The sequence below is a fragment of the Bos mutus genome, chromosome 5 (assembly GCF_027580195.1).
Source record: "Bos mutus isolate GX-2022 chromosome 5, NWIPB_WYAK_1.1, whole genome shotgun sequence".
Classification (NCBI taxonomy): Eukaryota; Metazoa; Chordata; class Mammalia; order Artiodactyla; family Bovidae; genus Bos; species Bos mutus.
The window spans coordinates 60,203,748-60,227,280 of NC_091621.1; the positions used below are offsets into that span (position 1 = coordinate 60,203,748).

General features: G+C 40.8%; 1 protein-coding gene across 1 annotated transcript in view; it reads right to left on the bottom strand.

Moving 5' to 3' along the window:
* Nucleotides 1–10,473, bottom strand: part of TMTC2 (transmembrane O-mannosyltransferase targeting cadherins 2) — a 416,762-nt gene extending 406,289 nt beyond the window's left edge. Inside the window, exon 1 of the mRNA XM_070370955.1 lies at nt 10,338–10,473. Within this exon, the coding sequence (XP_070227056.1) occupies nt 10,338–10,420 (83 nt within the window). The 5' untranslated portion in view covers nt 10,421–10,473. The remainder of the gene's footprint in view (nt 1–10,337) is intronic.
* Nucleotides 10,474–23,533: the final 13,060 nt, after the last annotated feature.

Consider the following 23,533-nt stretch of genomic DNA (forward strand, 5'->3'; position numbering starts at 1 on the left):
CATTTCAAAAGGTAGATATACCTTTATCCAGTAGTATCACCCAGTGCCTGAATATCATTAATAAATCTTTCTCTTTCCTACTTTCAGCTGTCTATATTTTGCTGCCTACGTGACATAAAGAGTCTTCATGCAATGTAAGCCAAGTTCCCTTACAAGGGATTGCTCAATAAAAGTACACTCATCAAGGCACTGACTACAGCCTCGTTTAGACATCAGTTTCTGGACAGCATCACTGATGCGATGAACATGAACTTGGGCAAGCTCCGGGAGACGGTGAGCGACAGGGAGGCCTGGCGTTCTGCAGTCCATGGGGTTGCAAAGAGCCAGACACGACTGGGCGACTGAACAACAACAACAAATCTGTTCAAGTCATAAGCCTAAGGCAACTGCCTATCAGTTTGTCAAAATCAGAACCTAACATCTGTCTCCACAGTAATGTTACAAAGAAGATGACATTTTAATACAAGATAGTGACAGATATTTCAATTGAGATCATCTAGATTTTAGCAGGCTCTCTACATTTTCAAAATATATACAATATCTCAAACGCTTATGATCAATTTAAAGATGTCATGATTAAGCAAATATGAGACAAAACAAAGAGATTAAATAAAAAGGCAAAACTCATATGCTTTTGAGATATAAAAGATTATGCTAAATCTTTTTTAATCCAGGAATTTAGGCAGTCTTTTCCAAATGTCTGTAAAACACACAAAGCTAACGTGTACATTACATGAATCAGCAGCATTGATCACACCTAAGATGACAGAAATGCAGACTCTTAGACCGGAGCCAGGCAGAATCTGCATTTTAACAAGCCCAAGTGATAAGCAGGTAGACTGACGTTTGGAAAGCAATGATCTAGAAATATATACATATACACATACATAGATGGAAAGAGATCCAATAAGAAGCCCAGCTTGAAAATGTGCTTTTAGGAGAGGTACAAAGACCTTCATGTGGTTCAAAGAAACTGAGAAAATTCTAAAAGCATTTTAGAAGAATTTTTAAAAGATAATCATCCATATCAAATGATGAAGGTGGGGTGTGGAGAGGGAGGTAGTTATGAGAGAAGACCGGGTCTAAGCCCCCTTGCCTGCCACAGGCATCCTTAACATCGTATCAGGTCTGAACTTAAAAGCAGCTGCACAGACCTAAAGAACAGAAACACTGGGGTAGGAGGAAGTGTGAAGATTGGGATTGACGTACATACGTCACCATGTGTAAAGCAGACAGCTAGTGGGAGGCTGCTGTATAGCTTAGGGAGCTCAGCTCAGTGCACTGTGATGACCGAGAGGGGCGGATGGGAGCAAGGAGGTCCACAGGGAGGGGATATATGGATACCCAGCTGCCGTCTATGGGGTCGCACAGAGTCGGACGCGACTGACGCGACTTAGCGGTAAGCAGCAGCTGATGCACTTGTACAGCAGAAACTAATAAAATATTGTAAAGCAACTATATCCCAATTGTTTTTTTAAGTAGGTACTAGTCTCTCATAGAAATGGTTTACTTTATGTTGATGACTTATTCATCAGTAACAGTAAAATTTCATTTTCTGTTCAACATGGAATACTATTAGCAAAAAATACTATTGTCTTTAAAAGAAAAATGCAAAGGCTTTTAAAAATATAGAGGTGGAGGAAGCAACCTAAAAGACATCATTTCAGTGGGATATTTTAAATAGAAGATACCTATGGCAAACTACAGTTGGTAATTTCAGGCTGGACACTAGTGTCTTTATAACAGATTTCTTCTCAAATCTCAAATTCATTTTCTTTGGTTAAGTCAATACATATCCCTATAGGAGTGGGTTTAAGTGTAAAACCTTATTTCTTTAATATAAATTCAGTGATACAACAGCACCATTTTTTTCCTTTCAATAGAATAACAAGAATAACCTTCCTATTTTAAATGAGGTTTACCAAATGAATTCAGGTATACCAGTTTTTCACATCAGCTATAAGTAATTACCTCCCTCTAAAGGGCCTATTTCTGCAAATAAAAACGTCTTTTTGCCTGATTAAACTTCTTCATCATCGGAGAACTTTTCCTCTGCAAATTTGTAGTTGGGAAATTTGTCATTAGAAGCTTGCTTTGTCAAAATGAGCTCTTTTCAATTGTTTTGGGAAAGCAGTCCTGCAGTTAATTACTTGGAGGAGGAGAGAAACACCCTATTCTAAAAGAAGTACACTTGACAAAATATTTGGACCCAAGTATTCTACCTTAAGACATCTTTTACAATCCAAAGCAGGAGGCTCCATATTTATAACACCTTTAAAAACCTGAAGATAGGAGGGCTGAGATGGACAAAAGATAGTATAGAAAACAATGAGAAAGGTCCCCAAGGGGAACAACACAGCTGTCACCTTTACCCTCCTTTCCCAAATGGCTCTATAATGACAGGTGTCCTCTCCAAACTGCGAAAAGCAGTCAAGCCTAAGATGCAATCTACAGTCACCAGCCAAGGCACCCCTGTGGAGGCCACAATTTGCAGGAATGTCACTTCAGCATGCACTGAATACTGTGGAGTCAGACTACTGACTTTTTAATCCAAAAGATATCCCAAAGAGAAAAGAAAGCATGGTAGACATGAGACTAGTCGGAAATTAACAAAAACAAGGTGTTTACTTATTCCCCAAGTGTTTTCACTTATCTGCCTTGCTCAAAGACTACTTTTATGATCTTGGATTTATAATAGATGCTGAATAGCAATATGCATTATAATAATATTCTGAGTATAGGCATATAACCCAGCCGAGAAAGCAAAGCAAAAACAAAAATCAAGGCTATGGCCTGCATCTTTTCAGTCCCTTTATAGAATACTTATAAGCAACTGAAAAAAAGAACACAAAATTCCAAAAGACCCAGCTGTAAAAATTTCACTAGCCTTATTCATCTTTCTTTAAAAAAAAAAAAACACAGCATTTTGTAAAAAGCAAACTTGTGAACTGCATTTAAAATGAATACCCAAAGAATTCCAAATATGCAGGGTTCTATGGGCTGCCATTTTCCCCACTGGATTTTTAAACAATGTTGAATCATGACTGTTTGAAATACTTCGGTGCCATCATTTAACACCGTTCAAAATGTCAAGAGCCATACTTTGCCCCAGTGGCCACTTTTCAGCAAATAACACATCCTTTGAAGTCAAAATACTCCTAAATGATGTCAAGTGAGAATTTCTAGGCTAGAACAGTCGAATTTTTCTACTTTTAAAGAAATCAATAATACTTGGAATGACAAGTAGGAAAACAGCACTTTCATCATCAAAAGTTGTGAATTTTTCTTTACCCCACACCGGCAATATTTTTACACATTGTTTCCTAGTTAAACCATAATCATAAGCCTATTGTGAACTTTTTTTTAAACTTTATGCTCCTGAGGAATAATCACACATGTATCATAATAAATTCCACAGAAATAAAGGGCAATCATCAAAGACAAAGGGAAAGAAATACTTTATTTGGCCTCAACACCTACCACACAGCTGCTACTCCAAGGGCACTGATGTGTGTTTCATTTGACAAATATGTAATTTATCCAGTTTTCTTGACTAGAAGTATATGCCGAGCCATGCTTCAGACCCTGCCTCACTCTGATATCACAAAATGCCCTGGCAAAGAAATCATAAAACAAAAGCTTAAACCAAATAATCAAAAGCAAATAGCATCTCCTGTGCCATGTTCTAAGGTACTTTTAAAAGAAATACATTAGCACCGCCCTCAAGTGTATATAGCCTTGGAATAACTAAATGTATACATAATTTCACTTATTTCCACAACAAAATGGAATCTAAAGGTGGAGTTAGAATTTTCAATTCTAATCTCTTTTCCAAATTAATCCTTTAGACATGAGCAAGTTCAAATTTCTCTCCATCTCATCTTTAAAATAATCATTTCCAGTTACTCAAATTAACTGTATTTGATGAAATGCCCTTAAGTAAGATAAATCACTTTTAAAACATGATAAAAACTTTTAATGTAGAATCTGGAAAATAAATCATTTCAGTGCTCCTACTTTCTTCAAATTTCTCCAGAGTAGATGGGCTTACTCAATTCTTTCCCACTTAACTATAAAGAAGAAAGGTCATGGATGAACCCAAAATGATAATCCCAACAAAATCTCTTAAAGTTTTAAACAAACAACTATACCTTTTATTCTAAGAAACCTTGAGTACCAGAGAAACTGACAAATATAATTGAAAAGTTAAATTGTCAGAGAGGAGAAGATCAATAGAAATCTGATAGAACTGCATCTTGTTAGAATTAACTGCCTGGAAAATACAGCCCAAATAATATCTGAGACAAAAGTCTTCAATCCCTATGACTAGTCAAGGCAAATCCAGTTAATTCAAAGAGTTCAGCCGATGCAGACCTTCAAGGAAAACAACTGACATGGGCAACAGGAAGGAGCCATGTGGCAAAAGCATTCTAAAACGTCAACGGGTACAAATAAGGTACCAGTGAGCACTGGATCAAGAATAAATCCAGTTCAAACCATCTACCATGGATCCTCAGCACAGATGCTCTGGGAAAGAAGCCAACAGAAGCCCAGTGAAAGTTTAAAACGGTGAGTATCCATCAAAATAAATATGAGCCAGTGCAACTGAAACTCTGCTAAAGGACAAGCTATCAGCATTGTTTATGTCTATCATCAGACTCCCAGATTCAAACACCATGCAAGCACCTGGTAAAGTACAGGCAGGAAAGGACAGGCGGGTAGGGACGCTTACTGACAAGGGAGAATGGCTGTTGTTTGTCCCATGTACCATATACATGGGAAGCCCAGGTCTAGAGCTGTTTATAATCAGTGAATTAATGAATGTAGCCCTTTATTCCTCAAGACCAGATCAGATCAGATCAGTCGCTCAGTCGTGTCCGACTCTTTGCGACCCCATGAATCGCAGCACGCCAGGCCTCCCTGTCCATCACCAACTCCCGGAGTTCACTGAGACTCACGTCCATCAAGTCAGTGATGCCATCCAGCCATCTCATCCTCTGTCGTCCTCTTCTCCTCTTGCTCCCAATCCCTCCCTCAAAAACACATACAAATCAGATCTTTAAAGAAACCATCAAGCGTTGTGCATAATTCCACCTGTAATGATTCAAAATATTACGCCTTTTTCATCCCATGAAAAGTAGACGGATGTAGCTCCTGGTGATGGGCTCTCTACTCTTTTTCAGCTAGGCTCTTAATGAAGACAGCTATTCATAGAGGGAAGGTCATTACATTCAGCAACCCACTTGTCCTTTCCATCAAGGCCGCCACACTTGTCAATATTGTGAAGCCATTTAAGGAAGGACTCCAAGTTCATATAAGATTTAGCTTCCAAGAGAGAATCAAAAACTTAAGAGATGAATATTAGTGTGTTAAAAGCATGTTAGGTGAGAATAATGAGGTTATAAGAAAGTAGGTTTGTCAGACACAGATTTACCAGAGCGCCTTAAGGGTAAACTTTGTCCTTTCCTAGTATTTTGAAGGTGCTGGGTTTAAACAAAACATACCCTTCACCTCTGATAAAGAGCTGCACCATCAAAGGCATTTTAAATAGGTGCTTTTAGCATGCTAAATAGCAACAGAGATTAGGAAGACAAACTGCTCTTAACTCATGTTGGAATCCAAAAGGCTGAAGCTCTTTCAGAATTATAGCAGCAGGGAATTCAGTGTTACTACGGGGTACATTAGCTCTGAAAAACTAAGTGCAGATGACAAGATGATGTAAACTGATAATATGCAATAATACAGGCAGCTCACCCCCTGCCCCCCACCCCATACATTTATATATGAAAGCAACTGAGAGACAGATGGCTGGCAAGAAATTTCCCTGTGGCATTTGTGCATGTCCGTTCAGTGCTTGTATTTGGGTCATTTGCTAGGATAAACCCCATGTGACAAGCTCAACAGAGGTAAGGCAAAGCAATCCATACAGGCTTCACTTAATTTTAATTTACTGTTAAGAGATGTACTTGTTCAAACAGCAAAATGACTTTCTCCACATAGATGTGATTAAACAGTCAAAACTTAGCTAGAAAATAAAATGTCCTCTAAAATATTTTATAAACTGTAAATTGTATCCACTGGCCTTTTTTTTTTTTTCAATACATTTTCAACTGGGAAAGAAATGAGAATGAAATAACACTCTTGTACACACTGGCTTCTTCCAGTAAAGACCTAAAAAGACAACCTTAGATGCAAAACAAACTTCTCTCTTATTTACTTTGATTTTATAGTAATTCTTTCTAAACATTCATTTACTAAATACCAGACACATTTTCAATGGTTGAACATACTACAACTTTAAGATAACAAACCCAGATTGGTCCAAGGCAAATTTATTAGAGAGAACATTTTATAGAGAAGTTAGAGGAACTGGTCATTTCACAAGAAATTCTTATACCAGGTCAAAAGCCCAAACTGATAATAACATTAAAAGATCAAGTAGAAAATATAGTTTAATATCTTCAGAAAAAGAAATATATATATTAAAAAAAAAACTTGTGTGCATACTTTAAATCCTCTGTTTCTTCATTTAAATACTGTTAATGAAACTCTTTATGACATTCAGGAAAAAAATGAGTACTTTTAAACTGAGATTTACATTTACACCTAGATGAATAACTAAACTAGGAATGTGTTATTGAGAATTTGGGGTGGTTTTGATTTCAAGAGTAGAAATTCCTGTTGTGGAGTTGCTTCACCAAGTTTTACACAATTACTGCACACCAGTAACTAAGAAACCCAAAGATAATGTTAATGATTATGGTTGAGTTTAACAACTGCAGAATGAGCAATAAAGAAAATTTTTTTCAAAGCGGCCACAAGCCCATTTCCTACTTTCAGAAAGTCAAAATTGTCTTTTTAAATTAATGTTATTTTACTCACATTAGAATAAAAAGATGAATTTGCGGCATTAACTTATTTACTTGTTACCTACTATAAAAAGCATGCCATCAATTAGAAGATATATGCAAAATGAAATGAGAGTAGGAAACAGCAGTTATAGTTTTACTTTTGTTGCTTTGAAGTAAACGGACTCCTCTGTTGGTGTTCTCTCTATGCAAAACATAACAGGACTTTTAAAGAGGATGAAGGGAAAGTGATGCAACGTTATCCTCAACAAATAAGTCAGAGAGCAGAGAATTTCGGGTCAGCAAGTTTTCCCCACTAGCCTAACATTAAATTTCTCCAGAAAATGAAATGGTCCTTCAAGAATTCACATGCAACATGACTTAAAACTTAGCAACGACTGTATATTTACAATTCCAATTTTACTCTAACCACAAATTAAGATTCAATACAGTTATTACTAGATTGAAAGCAAGGGGAAAGGAGGAAGAAGCTGAAACCATATATGCTTTTTCATCAGATATGGTGAATTCCACTCTTCTACTGTTTGTTTCATCACATCAGAGCCATATTCTTAACTTTAGCACAGAAACACTTGTAAAATATTAAATTTTACCATAGGGAAATTGATTTTGCTAAAAGAAGGTTTCAGATTACCACTTAATCTCAACCAAGCTACATCAAACACTGAACGTAATTACATATATAGTTTATAAAGTAAATTTGATCACTATATTTAAAAGAAATGATAACTTGGAGAAGTACCACAGCAATAACGTTTAAGCTGAAGCAATAGAAAGCCCTCCTACAGTAAATGCCAGATTCGTCAGCTAAAATGCAGAGTCTTGATTTCACTAAGCAAGTCGAGCATAAAAGTCATTTCTCTCCTTGAGCTGCTCTCTCATTCCCAGTACGACTCTCTCCTTTGAAAACCATATTTCACTAAAGTTTTGGGGCAGGCTGGGAAAGCAGGGAAGCAGCAGAAACCACAGATGTAGTTTAAACAAGTTTCACACCTGAGTCCTTGTAGTCTGAAATGGAGTGGTGGAAATAAACACATTACCATCCTCCTACAATTTCCACTTGCCACTCCCAGCTTTTTTCCCCTTCTCACACCAGTGAGTTAGAGCAGTGGTCAGAAAGTCTAAGTGGGAAGTCACAATCTACAGTTAACCTTGGCACTGAATTACCTGAACATGCTATGCAGACACTGAGGAAGTTCCATGCTCCTATTAATACATACTTCATAATTTCTAGGATTCATAAAAAGCAAGTGATACTTGTAAGACTTCATACTCTGAAGAATATGTAATCACACACACAATTCTGCTACTAGGAAAACTAGAGTCAAATACACTTTTCAAATTGTAGCTAACTATAATTTACAGGCCTTCATTGTCACATTGGTATATACTGATATATATCATATATCGAGCATGCATCAGATATAGGCAAATCATCACATTAAATTCACCTATGCAGCTAGGTATGTCAGGAATTTTGACACTCCATTCAATCTATAGCAGGTAAAGAACTTACAACAATTGCCAACTATCAAAGCACAACTAATTTATCATCATACTTACACTCTGTCCAAGTTACAACACTAACACTTCTGACTGAGGAGTCAAGAACACAAAATAAACTTTAAGTCTACAGAGAAAAGTACATTCAAAGGTAGTTGAGCTCCAGCCTTAATCTTTATTGGATAGATTCTTTTGACATATACTTTTTAAAGAACTGGACAGCAATAAAGAGTAGCCACGCCAGTGATGCTTGATTTATCAGTGTTCTACAATAGTTACAGTATTACAGTAAGTTACTTTCTTATATAAGCTCTTAATTATTGGCTTAAATACTTACTCTTCAAACTGTCCCCAACAGTACCAGTAACAGCCCAGATTCTCCCCTGAGCTCACTTTACTGAAAAGTCACCCAACTCTGGAAAGCAAGAGTTTTTTTCTGCCAGTACTCTAGAAAATAGCAGGTGCATAGTAACACAAAGTTGGAGGGAACAGAAGCAGCTCATATCACTCTTACACACAGACCATTTGTTTCTCAGAGCTTGCAGCATAATTGCTAAAGACCGCATGCACATCGCTTGAAAGTTAAGGAAAAGTTTATGTCTACCAGTGGCTTTCTATCAACTAGTATCTGATAGACACTTACATAAAAGGCACTGAGAAGGGTCTGCTGGATGTTCTTGCGTCTATTACCAGGGGATTTTGTAACAGACGTGGGTGTGAACCAAGATTTGGTGACTTAAGGTGTACAACTATGAACACCCTTTTAAGTGGGAGAGGGGGCACAGCAGAGGATACAGAATCTGGCTAATCACCATCTAGAGAAGATTCTGCCTTCATCTTCCCCATCAACCACTTTGCTTAAGTTCACTCACTGCCTCTCCCTGACCCTGGGGATCCATTCACTTTCCATAACCCAGAGAGGCTGCTGAAAAGCTGTCAAAGTAAATCTGTGCTCACTTTTTGGATGGTTTAATTTCAATGGAGCATGAAACACCCCAGGACGGTTAATAAGTTTAGCCAGGCGTGCTGTTCTCCCTAATATATTTTAATTATGCATCTGTTTTCATTGTAATCAGATTAAGTCACCGGAAAGACACAAATTGGAATTTCCCCTAATGGAGCTTTTCATCAGTTTCTAAACACTAACAACGTTTAAAAAAAAATAGGTAGAGACACGAGCACAACTGTGACATTTCCCAGAAATCGATGCAGTTTCTTTGACAACACAGTTCAGGTCTCATTAGCCACCCAAACTAACCCAAATGCAGAAGACAACTTCAGTCTCTAGGGGCGTCTTCTTCCCCCAGTTAGCACAAAAGAATCGCTAACGTCTAAAGTAAAACTCCCAAACAGAAATGAAGGCCCAGACTTTTATAAAGTAATACTTCATCGATTTGTGAGGGAGGCGGGGGCGCAGCACTGCCCTGGCGCAAAGTAATATACACCACGCGTCAAAAGGGAAAGTTGAAACAGTGCGATCTCTCCACTATTTGGGCAACTGTCAAATGTGTGTTTCAACCTCGGGAAATAAAAGTGTCCCATCAATAAAAGGAAACGTTAGAGGGCAGATCTATTAGAGGGCAGGGAGCAGCTTCCTTCCAGCCCAGACGTAAAATCGCTCAATGTGCTTTTGTTACACCAAGGAATACCTAAGAATTGTTTTTAATGCGTTCATTAAACAGTTTCCCAAATTGCTGTGACTTCCGCTAAGAAACTTAAGCATCTGCCAACACTCTAGAAGCAAGGAGAGGAACCTGCTGCAAAGTAAGAACCCAAACTCCCTCAGCCCGCCCTGTGAGCCCGCGTCCCGAATGTTTGCTTTAGGTTCGGATGTTTACCCGTCTCCTAAGCGGTCAGGTGCAGGAACAGTCCCTCCAAGATGCACTTCCAGCCTTAAAGCGGGAAGCTTCAAAGCCACCGCGGAGTCCCCAGGCAGCCCGTCACCCCTTCCTCTCACCCCCTTACCTGTCATCATAGCAGAAATCCGCACTCAGGGTGTTGAGATACAAGGCGAGCCCCAGAGCGCTGCTCACCAACTCTGCAATCATCTCTCCACCGCCTTCTCTCCGGCTCGGCTCCCAGCGCGAGGGCAGCAGCGGCAACAAAAAACAGAAGCATCAATCCCCACCTTCCGCCGCTTTCTCCTCCCAGCTTCACTTTTCCCTCGCTTCCCCACCCTGCCTTCCTCCCTCGGGTCCTTCCAATCCACCGCTCTCCTCCTCCTCCTCCTCCTCGCCCGTCTCCGCAGCTCCTGCGTCCTCCCCGGGTGCGGGCTCACACCGCGCTCCCCATGCCCTGCGCCGGCGAGCGGCGAGCGGCGTTCGGGCTCCGCGTCCCCCGGCGGATGCACAAGGCTGGTCCTTCGCGCGGCTCGTAGCCGCCACCCTAACCCATGGCAGTGCGGGGCGTCCTAGGTGCGGAGTGGGACTCGGAGAAGGTGGGAGAGTGCGGGGTAGGGGCAGAGGGACCGGACCGAGCCGGGCTCTGGGACCAGCTGGAGGAAGAGAGAGAGAGAGAGAAGGGCTGCTGGGAGGGACAAGGCAAACCGCCTCCCCTCGCCGCCTCCCGGGCACACGGCTCCTATGCCGCTCGGGCAGACTCCGGCCGCCACAGCGGCTGCAGCTCATTCACTCTTTATTAGCTCCCCTCCCGGCCCTAGCGCCTTCTCCAGTGAAGTGAGAAGCGGAGGCTGGAGCCTCCACAAGCTCCCGCGTGGGGTTCTCGGCGCTGCCCCCCGCGCCTGCGTGGCCAACCCTCCATCCCCGGATCGCCCAGCCCCTTTCCCCACCCAGATCCGCCCCCTAAGGTTCCGCCCACATTACCCCCTAGGCTAGAGGCTCCTCCCACTCTCTCCCCGGGCGGGAGGCTCCGCCTTCCCACCTCCCGCCCTCCCCCTGTTTCGTTCACCTTCGATTTCAGTCTGGGAAGCCGCGGGGATCCAGGGGCAACGGCTGGAAAACAGCCCAAAGAGGTAGCTGGAGTGCGCCCTGGGCGCGGGAAAAATGAGACCGGGAGGACGCGGTCGCTCGCTCCGCTGCTGCCTGGCGGCGCCTGACACCAGCGGGATCTCAACCCCGGGCGCTGCGTGTGCCAAGCGATGCCAGGCGTAAGTCCGGTCAGCTGGAGAGACTTCTGGGGACCGGGAGAGGAAGAACAGGTTTGGCTAGTGCTGCAGACTTGGTCGCCACGAGCACACACGCGACGCGTCAGACACCCTCACTGTGCAGGAGCCGAAATGGAGTGGGTAGTGGGGGTTGGCGAGTTTGAGGTGGCATCTTAGGAGGGAGATTTCAGCTCCGAGCCGACCTTTGTCCCAAATGTCAATGGAGAGACGGGTGGGGAGGGAAATATTCCCGCAGTTAGCTTAAAAAGAAAGGACCCCAACAGAGGACAAAAAGATTAGCACGCACACAGGCATACCCGCAGCTGCGGCGGCTTTTCGTGGTTTCAAGGGAACTGTCAGGCGGGCTGGGAGAACGAACAGAGAAGAGACGTCTTAACGACCCAGTACGGCGCTATCCTTAAACCTAGAAAGACTGGAAGCTAATGCCCTTTCCTTTCCGCCCGGATGCAGACCGAATGGAAGGCATCCAACATGATGAAATATTGTGTAGAAGAATGGTCTGTGTAGAACGAGGTCTGGGTACTAAAGTTGCAAGACCGAAGAGGACCGTGGGCTGCCGGCCACACCTCTTCTCTACTTGGCCTTTCCGGCTGGATGAGCAGCTCGCTTGGACCACGAAGTACACTGCTGCAGCGCCCCCTGCTGCTTAGCATCCGCAAAGCATTAAAAAACTGACCCGGAAAGGCCGACTTCCCCTCTCCCCCGCCTCTCAAACCTAACCAGCACCTACCCAGCAAGTTCCCCAAAACGGCGTGGAGAAATTGATCACCGCCCCGCCACCCCCATCCCCAGGATGTCTGGCAGTGGCCTGAAAGTCAAGTACCGTGATTTGAGTGTCTGCAAAACAAAGGTCTATCTTTTCCTGAGTTCACGAGGAAATCGATGTAGACACAGATGAAACCATGAATATTCATTATATTGTGCCATGCAGGATGGTTCCATTTTTGTGCCCTGGGAAAAACATACATAAATGCATATAAGAGGGAATTGTATCTTTAAAAGTAGGTACTGATCTTTACCTTTTTTTTTTTAACTTCATAACCTCTGCCCACTGTCAAAAAGTTTGCCCCATCAAAGGTCCTCTCTGTCTCTCCATCGCACTTACCTGTTGATACTGGATCCTAGGACACTGGAAGATCAAGCTTCTCTAGAATCAGATGCCTGAGTGTGAGTCTCTATTCTAGTGCTTCCCATCTGGGTGATCTTTAGCCAGTCACTTAACCTCTTTGTTCCTCAGTTTTCTCATAAAACAGTGATGATAATAATACCTATCTCTGGGCATATCATTATGAAGATGACAGTAGTCAACATGTATAAAGCACTTATTACCTAAATGAAATAGAAGTGGTAACTATTATTTATTATCATTATTATTATTACTCTCTCCAGGGTTCCCTGGTGGCTCAGATGGTAATAAATCTGCCTTCAATGCAGAAGACCTGGGTTCCATCCCTGGGTCAGGAAGATTCTCTGGAGAAGGGAATGGCTACTCACTCCAGTATTCTTGCCTGGAGAACTCCATGGGCTAGAGGAGCCTGGCCAGCTACAGCTCATAGACTTGCAAAGAGTTGGACATCACTGAGTGACTAACACTTTCACTTTCATTATCTCCAACTTCCTCTTATCCTTTAGGCTGTCAATTAATACATTTACCTCCAAAACACATCTCATCACATCCACACTGCTGCAGTCCTCATCCAAGCTACCCATGTTCCCATCGTGGACTAATGCAGAAGCTTTCCAAGTGGTCTCCTTGCTTCTACTGTAATTTCCACCGCTCCTCAGTTATAACTTCAGGTATTAAAGGATTCTTTTGAAACCCTATGAACTCCCTGCTTAGGGAGAAAAAAATGTTCAGTGACTTCTTGTTATACGTAGAATAAAACCCAAATCCTTACCACGACCAGCAAGCCTCCATCTGGTCCCGTGACTCTCCCGGTCTCACTGCGCTCCAGTGCCCCAGCCACACAGACATCCTGTTCTCTGGAATTTACACTTTTCTTTCTCCCACATGGAATGCCTTCCACCCAGACCTTCTCCTTCTCAGCATTCAAGTCTTGGTTCAAATGTCATCACCTTGAAAGGCTTTTCCAGCCCACACTTTAGGAAGTAGCCTCTCCACCAGCGATCCCTGTCACATCTGCCAGCATCAATTTCTTCATCATAGGTGTCAGTATCTAGAATCACCACCAGAAGAGCAGCTCCAAGAAACCAGGGACCTTATCAGTTTTGTTTCCCATGTGATGCCCAGCACCTATAAAATATCTGGACAGCTAAAAAAAAAAAATGACAATAAATAAACAAGTAAATATGTTCAGCAGAAACTATAATAACTGAAAATACACAAACTTTAATCTTGAGAATAGGGCAAGCTGATTTGTTGTCGATGTTAGAGATAGTGAAAAATTAACAAAGGAGAGAGGGAGGAAGTAGGTTAAACCTTCTTAAGAATGCATCGACTCTGCAGGAAAGTGGGAGAGGTAGGAAGTCACAGACAGCCCTGTTCAATAATTAAGAGGACTCAGAGGAATGAAAGTATAAGAGCTTTGGGTTCAGCCTGCTAAAAGCTTGTAAGCATTTCCCAGAGCTGTCTCCATTTTCAAGACTCCCACAGTTTTAAAGGAACATTTTCTATACTCCTCCCTCGCCCCCTCCTTTTCTCCTCTCCCCATCTCCAACTTCTCTGAATTAGAAGCACAGAACACTGTGAGACATGCCATAAAGTGGCACATCTTGCCAATCCTGATGAATGAAAGGCTGGAAATCCAGCTGTGTGTGAGAAATCCAGTTGCTTTTAACAAATTTTCCTTCTATAATTTAACGTGGGTCTCAGTACTCTTCCAGCGCATTAAGCCTTGGTCTCTTTCACCGCTTTCCAAGGGCTCAGAAGCAGCCGAAGCCTGCATTTTCAACCTCCCTTAAACAACTTTGGGGAGAAATCAGATTAAAGATGTAAAGATGTCATCACTCTCCTTGGAGATCATTTCAAACCTGAGGACATTCCTTTTTAATTTATTAAGATGAGATTATAAGATTGCTGCCTGAGTTCTGAAATATATATATTCTATTTAAAGTTACTATTGCTCTTCACAGAGAAAGGAAATTAAGCTGGCTGCCTTGAGTTTTCTACCTTAGATACAAGACTGGCCAAAAAAGTGCTAAGCCCTTATTTTCCCCAAGTAGTTTCCACACATCTGCTACCTCACCACTTCCTCAATGAATTATTTTTTATAGTTGCCCTGACCTACCCTGCATTTGTTCTGTATTCCCAGTCCTTTGTTGTATAATTCATACCTCTGCGGTGCCAGTTCCTTGGGGTAAAGATTTCCTTATTTGCCTAAGACATTTTTAGTTTATTGTGCAATACCATCTTCCCTTTGGGTGTTGCATAAATATTAACTAAAAATCCACATCTGGTCTTGGTCGTCATTTCTATTTGTCCTAATACAACTTCTCTTTGAACAATTCATTTGGAAAGTGTGCCAAGGGTGAAATGTGGCACATAAATTCTCCTGCTGCCTAGGATGCCTTTTAAAGCACCCACAGATTTAGTTATTTATGAACAGAAGATTTGCACCTCGTCCTTGCTCTCTCAATTCTTAAAATTGTACCAGGCCAAAGTAATTACAATCTCCCATATGTTTTGTGAAAAGGTATCCAAGAATCTCCTGCTAAAATCTTAACAGATTGACTAGGAAGCAGAAAGGCACTAGCCCAGCAGGTGAAACTGCCTGTTAAGGGAGGTCAGAACAGGGCTTTCTGCTGAGGGACTCCTAAGCTCTGGGCTTTACTCAGGAAATAACCCTGCGGGAGAAAAACAGCAGAGCATGGATGAAATGTGGGTCAGGGAGCTGAAAGAGGCCCCCGGGCTGTTTGGGTAACTAATGACAGTCAATGCATTGGCTACACGTTACCTTTCCACGTATCCCAGCATACCTTAAAGTGCTACCCTGTAGATACTACAAATGTAACCATGCTTTATCCCCACACTTGCCATCTATTAGGAATGTAATTAGGAAGAAGCAGCAAAGGATAGAGATCCTGTCTCCCTCTCTCACCCAGGGCGGTTAAGAACCAGCTGCTACTAAAAGAATGATCACTTTAAGAATCTCCCAGTCTCCCAGCTTCCAGTTCAGAGACGTGGAGGTGGAGGAGGAGTATAGAAATAACATGCTAATAACCAGATATGGATAATTGCAGAGATGTTGAGGCTAATGATAGAATTCAGAAACTCAGTCAAAAAAACCAAGGACGGCCTCTTTCATAGAATCTCTCTGAAAGCAATTACAAGCACTGGTATAAACAGTGATCAAAAATATTCTAACAGCTTGAAAATGGCACAGAATTTTGGGTAACAGAGTTTTGATAAGACTCAGATTCTATATAATAAAAGAAAAATCAAAAAGTAGAAAGAAGATTAGTTTTGATGTGGACCTTAGGTAAATTAACCAGTTATTCATGAATATTGCCTCGATGCTTAGCCCAACTTGGATAGACACTTTACAGCCAGCATTATCCAGTAAAACTTTATACAAAGGTGGTTTAATACCTATGCTCCTCGATGTGGTAGCCATCAGCTACGTGTGGCTACTGAGCATATAAAGTACGGCTACTGTGAGTAAGCCATTAAACTATAAGTTTTATTTAATTTTAATTAACTGAAATGTACACAGCAACATTGTCTAGTGGCTACTACGCTGGACAACACAATGATTTCACTTAAAAGCTAGTTGCCTACTCCTCCCAGTGGTCAAAGCTTTATTTAGCCTGGCTCCTCTTGCTCTAATATCTTCTACAGCCACGTGTGACCCACTTTTATGAAACAGCTCCCGGCCCTAAACACTTTTTAGGTGTTAGGCATTTTGGGAGCACAGTCCGTGTTGTGATCTCATTTAATCCTCTCAAGAGCCCTGGGAGATAGGTACCCTTACCACCATATTTTACAGATAAGGAAATGAAGGTTGAGAAATTGTCTATAGTCTGACTGCCTCTAAGTGATGAATCTGACATTTTAAATATATGTCTTTTAACTCCAAGATCTGTGTGTTAATTCAGTGTAGTCTCCCATTCAAAAGGCCATATCTTCATTAGGATCTATTTCAGGAAAGGGAATTCCTGGCTATAGCCAAGGTGTTTTGATTAAATTCATATTTTTCCTCCTCTACTATCCCTCAGAACATTCAGGATAAAACACTGTGGAAGTCTTTCTTTATCTATCATTTTTGCTTGACTTTTCCCAAATCCGATATAGATACCTGCAAAGACCACACTCTAACATGTGATAGAAACTCCCCCATAAAACATACATGTATACCATATATTTTTAAGAATAAACGTATTCAAGCATGCATAGACTTTTTCCTAACATAATCCACACCATCTATGAGGAATAATTAAGCATAACCCAAAATTCAGCATAATAATGAAAGTATTAATGAAAATCAAAATTTGGAAAACCAACTAAAATATTTATATAAGTGACTTAATAATATTAATGTGTCATATTAATATTTTAATGTATAATTGCTATATAATGTTATGTTATATTAATATAATTAATTTCATTAATATTGTATTATTGTATAATATTATATGAAGTCGCTCAGTCATGTCTGACTCTTTGCAACCCCATGCACTGTAGCCCACCAGGCTCCTCCGTCCATGGGATTTTCCAGGCAAGAGTACTAGAGTGGGGTGCCATTTCCTTCTCCAATAATATTATATATCATATATAATTAATGTTATATAATAATATTAAGTCACTTGTATAAATGCTTTAGTTGGTTTTCCAAATGTTAAAGACACTTTATTATGTTAAAGACACCACTATATATTTGCACGTCATAAAGCCTGTTAAATCCACTTATTATTCCTATTAAAATGATTAGATTCCTATTAAGTAAATGACAAAAATCAATTCATTTAAAACTTTTGCAATAAATTTAATTACCTTGCCCCTTTGAATGAATAAATATCTTAAAATTTATGACTTATTTAATAGTTACAAGTGAATTATACATGTATGGCCTTATATATAGTCTTCCACTATCCTGCACTTTTCTTTCCAATACTCTTTAGTCTTTTATCTTTTTTCTCTTGTTCTTTTCATTCTGTTCTTTCATTTTTGCATGTTTTGCTCCAACAAAAGGCTTGAAATCTCCATGCACAAAAGAACAAAGATCTTCACCCTCACATGTGTGAAGATCTTGCCCTGTGATATACAAACTAATCAGAAAAGAGGCTGTCTGCAATGGTAGATGTGAAGCTAAGGCATTTATTTTCTTGGCAATCAGTTCCAGAGAGTCAGTCCTTGGACTGAAATGGACAAATGATGCCAACACTAAATTCATCAGTTCCAAGCTGAACACCAATGGGAACGTGGATCAGGAGCCTCTCATTCCTCTGCACCTCCTCCCTGAGTTAATCACACACCAGTGCTGGGCTGGAAGGTTGTGATCCATTAGCTTGGATGATTTTGGCTACGTGTCTCCCCTGATTATACTGCAAAGTGACACAGGCAACTACCGAATCTGCTTCCTCTCAGGAGAGACGGGTTTTCATTTTCTAGAATTTTACATAAATGGAAATAACGCCATGCACTTTTTCAGGGGTGAGAGTTGCCTTCTTTCACTGAGCATAATTATCTTGAAATTCTTCCATGTTTTGTGCATATTAATAGTTCATTTCTTTTCATCTATTTCTCTGAGTAATATTCTATTTGTATGGCTATATTACCATGTGTTTTTCCATTCATCTGTTGATGAACAGAATTTGAATTGTTTCCAGTTTACAAACAAAGCTGCAATCAACACTTATGAGAAGGCTCTATTTGAACATAAACTTTCATATATCTTGTTTAAATACCTAGGAGTGGGATGTCTGAGTCATTTGGTAGTGTTTAATATTTTAAGAAACTGCCAGACTTATTCCAAGGTAGTTATAACATTTAACATTCCCATAAGCAGCTTATGAGAGTTCCAGTTATTCCACATCCTTGCCACATTTGAGGATCAGTCTTAATTTTAGACATCTAACTAAGTGTATAGTAGTATCTCATTATACTTTTAATTTCCATTTCCCTAATACTAATAATGTTGAACATGTTTTCATATGCTTATCTTCAACCCATACATCTTTGGTGCTATATCTGTTCAAGTCATTTCTCCCTCTTCCCCTCATCTCCCTTCCCCCCTTCCTCCTCTTCCTCCCTCTCTTCTTATTTTCCTTCTTCTCCATTGTTGTTAGCTGCTTGAGCAACACCAGTTTATTAGCTCACAGTTTTGTAGTCCTAAGTCCAGCATGGCTCAACTGCATTCTCAGTTCAAGATCTCATATGATGGGAATTTAGGGGTTTAGGTGTTTCCCTGCTGGCTCAACGGTAAAGAATCCTCTTGCTAATGCAAAAGATGGAGATTCGATCCCTGGGTCAGAAAGATCCCCTGGAGAAGGAAATGGCAACCCACTCCAGTATTCTTGCCTGGAAAATCCCATGGACAGAGGGGCCTGGTGGGCTACAGTCCATGTGGTCACAGAGTTGGACACCACTCAGCAGCTAAGCAACAAAGGGGTTTAGAGAGCTGGGCTCTCATCTGGAGGCTGTAGAGGAGAATTCAACTTCCAAACTCATTCAGTTGTTGGCAGAATTCAGTTCTTTGCAGTTGTAGAACTGAGGTTTCCATTTCTTTGCCCCTTAAGTTTTGTTTCTTTGTTTGTTTTTGCTGTACCACGTGGCATGTGGTATCTTAGTTCCCCAACCAGGGATCAAAGCTGTGCACCCTGCAGTGAAAGTGTGGATACCTAACCACTGGACAACCAGGAAATTCCCTGCCTCTTAGCTTCTGGAGGCTGTCCCTTTCCTTCTCACAAGGACCCCTTTCTTTGCAAACCAGTAGCTGTGTTTGAAGGCTTCCCTAGTGGCTCAGCAGCAAAAAATCTGCCTGCAATGCAGGGGAGATGGGTTGGATTCCTGGATCAAGATGATCCCCTGGAGAAGAAGATGGCAACCCACTCCAGTGCTCTTGCCTGGGAAATCCCATGGACAGCGAAGCCAGGTGGGCTACAACAACAAATGTTTTGGGGTATTTTTTCCCCCTTTAAAACAATTGCATTGCTGTTTTCTTATTGGATTTTGAGATTTCTTTATTTAAAACAAAAGTCCTGCATAAGATAAGTAATTTGCAAACATTTCTCTCAGCTTGTGGCTTGTCAGTGTCTTTCAAAGAGCAGAAATTCTTAATTTTGATTAAATTCATCTTTTTTTTGTTTTTAGATCTCATTTTTGGTGTTTGACCCAAGAAATGTTTGCCTATTTTAAGGTCACAAAGATTTTCTCCTATTTTTCTCTGTAAGTATTATTGTTCAGGGTTTTAGAATTAGGTCAATGATTCATTTTGACTTAATTTTTATATATGGGATGAGGTATGACTCAAAGTTTGCTTTTGTTGGGGTTGGTTGGTTGGTTTTTTGTGTGTTTGTTTGCTTTTGGTCCTTGGATGTTCAATTGTTCCAGCACAGTCTGTTAAAAAGTCTGTTTCCCCACTGAATTGCCTTTGTGTCTTGGTTAATTGTTACATGCTTGTTCAGTCACTAAGCAGTGGCCGACTCTTCTGCGACAGCATGGACTGTAGCCCACCAGGCTCCTTTGTCCATGGGATTTCCCAGGCAAGAATACTGCAGTGGGTTGCCAGGTCCTTCTCCAGGGGATCTCCCTGACCCAGGGATTGAACCCCTGTCTTCTGCATTACAGGCAGTTCTCTACCACAGAACCACCTGGGAAGCCCTAATTGAGGTATGGGTAGGTCTTTTTCTGGGTATATATTCTGTCCATTGATCCTTTTGTCTATTTTTATGCCAGTATCAAATTATCTTGATTACTGAAGCTTTATAAGTCTTGAAATTGGGTAGTATAAAACAAATCTGTTCTTTTTTGTTTTTTAATCATTCCCTACTTCTGTTTAATTATAATAGTTTAAGCTATATTTCTCTTTGCTATTTATTATAAGCCCTTATAATCTGGCTCTTATTTGCTTCTTCTTATGTATTAAGTACATTTATATGTAAGTATGTGACTAGGTACATGTGGCATTTAGGTATTTAAATGTAATTGTATCTGTTTCCTGAGTGTGTTTCTCTGTATGAGAAGCAGAGTGAGCATTTATAACCTACAATAATAGTAGTAGAACGGGCAGTCACTATTAAGACATGCAGGTATCACTCCTTCTAACCAATATCCTTAAAATATTTGTTCAACGGGTATTTTTCTTTATGTTCAAAATGACAAACCTATTATATGCTTGGAAGATGACACAATACTATAACCTGGGTGGGATTATCACTCACATCTATAATGTAATTGGATTGCACTAATCACCAACATTCGGCCCTGGTGGCTGAGTGGCAAGAGGTCGCCTGCAAAGCAGAAGACGCAGGAGATGCGGGTTTGGTCCCTGGATCAGGAAGATCCTCTGGAGAAGAAAATGGCAACCCACTCCAGTATTCTTGCCTAGGAAATCCCATGGACACCATGGGCAGAGGAGCCTGGCGGGCTGCTGTCCGTGGAGTCTCAAACTAAACAATAACAAAACAATGTAATGGATGTGCTTACAGGTTTTTGTTTTGTTTTGTTTTTTTTTTTTAGCATTTAAATTCCCTGCCTCCTCTCATGCATTCATGGCAGCAAAACATTTCCCAATTTCCTGTGGTTCCTGTTCTAGCATCAGGTTTTCTTTTTTGAGCTTTAGAACAAGCATCTAAACTTTAGTTGTAAATCATTGGTTCTCAGCAAATAGCATCGATCATGTTCTATAGTCAGTTTTATCCTTCAGCTGATGGGAACTACAGACTTAAGTCTCAGGGTTATTGCACCAAGCCCCCTACTTGCAGGAGCAGGCTACAAAACTACCCAGTGGAGACAGGCTGATTCTGACCCAACGGGATTTCTGAGTTGCAATTCAAGGGAGTAATCATCTTTTTAGCCTGCTTGTTATGAAAGGAGTCAAACATGCCCTATATTTCCAATTTGTTTCAGTTGTAATTTTGTATCCCTAATGGATCAGAGTACTGGGCAACTGCCTGGCTGACCCATCTTCTAACCTGGCTCTGGGAATGGGTGTCAATTCCCCGACAATACACTACAAAAAGCCAAACACAGTGGCTGCCTACAGGTACACGTCTACCTTGTATGAATACTTTGTTTTCCCTTATCCCTCCTCCCCATCCCCTTTACTGTCTCTCTTACCTACTGCCAAATTAAACTGGGTTTCTGATGTAGGGAAAGAGGGGGAAAAAAAAGGTGTTTATTTTGTTGTGTCTGTGTTTAGTCACAACCATCTCTTTGCGACCGTATGGACCTTAGACCACCAGGCTCCTCTGTCCATGGAATTATCCAAGCAAGAATTTGAGAGGGCGTTGCCATTTCCTCCTCCAGGGTGTCGTCCCGACTCAGGGATCAAACCTGGGTCTCCTGTGTCTCCTGCACTGCAGGCGGGTTCTTTACCTGCTGAGCCATTCTACCAGCACTATGCCAGCTACTTTAAATATGCTGCTGCTGCTGCTACTGCTGCTAAGTCGCTTCAGTCGTGTCCAACTCTGTGCGATCCCATAGACGGCAGCCCACCAGGCCCTGCCGTCCCTGGAATTCTCCAGGCAAGAACACTGGAGTGGGTTGCCATTTCCTTCTCCAATGCATGAAAGTGAAAAGTGAAAGTGAAAGTGAAGTCGCTCAGTCGTGTCCGACTCCCAGCGACTCCATGGACTGCAGCCTACCAGGCTCCTCCATCCATGGGATTTTCCAGGCAAGAGTACTGGAGTGGGTTGCCATTGCCTTCTCCGTTAAATATGCTATGTAACTGAATTCCCTGTCTCACCAGATGGGCATTGTTAGTGTCTTTTCACAATTCACAAAACTGAGGGTCAATGATATGAAGTAACTTGAACTAGATGGTACAACTGGTAAACGATGACCCGAATTCTATGCTACACTTGTCTTGTTTCAAAAGCTTTTTTTGTATTTTAAATCATATACGATGTCTAGCTTATTCACAATATTGAGAACTATCTTCAGTATGAAGTTATCATCATCTTTTGATGTGTGTAAGACGAATCATCAGGCTGTACACCTTAAACTTACACAGTGCCATGAGTCATTTATATCTCAAATAACCTAGAAGAAAACACTTTTTTTTGGCCATACCACTTGACTTATAGGATCTTACTTTACCCAGGGCCTTGGCAGATAAAGCACCAAGTCCTAACCAATAGACTGCCAGGGAATTCCCAAATATTTTTTAAAGAAGAAGCTAAGATTCAGGCAGAGAAGGGATTAATTCCCACTGTTGGAAGTTTTATACTTCAATTTAGTATTGAGAGCCAAGTGAGGGAGCTGCCAATCTACACAGACATAAAGAAATATTTTTAAAAAACTATTTTATAGATAGAGAAAAATTAGTCTTTTACCTTGAGGCCAGATATAGAGATTACAGAATACTATGTATTCACAAAAATCTACTAATTACATTTCCTATCTTTCATCTGATTAAAATTGCCTCTAAAAATTATTTTTTATAACAGAAACATCAGATAACAAAAAAGTAAAAATTGGCTATCAATCATTGGAAAGCATTCAAACATTCTGGAAACAATTATTTGGTAAAAGCGACTCAAAACAACAACAAAAATTCCTTAAGAATATGTATAGATACTTTTGGAAAATTCTAGAACTGTATAATATTAAGTCAAGGATCATTCATTAAAACTGATGTTGGGAATGGTTGCCAGGGGCTGGTGGAGGGGTGGGGCAGAGTTCCTGTTCAGTGGTATAGAGTTTCAGTCAAGTTGAAAACATCCTAAAGATCTGCCATCATACAATTTGCATATAGTCAACAATACTGTACTGTACACTTAAGGATTATCAAGACAGTAAATTTTATGTTATGTGTTCTTTACCACAGGTAAAAAAGAAAGAGATGCTGGTAAATCAACTTTAAGTGATAATTAATGAAATTTGCAGAGTACCTCTTTTAAGACCATTTCAAGTTGT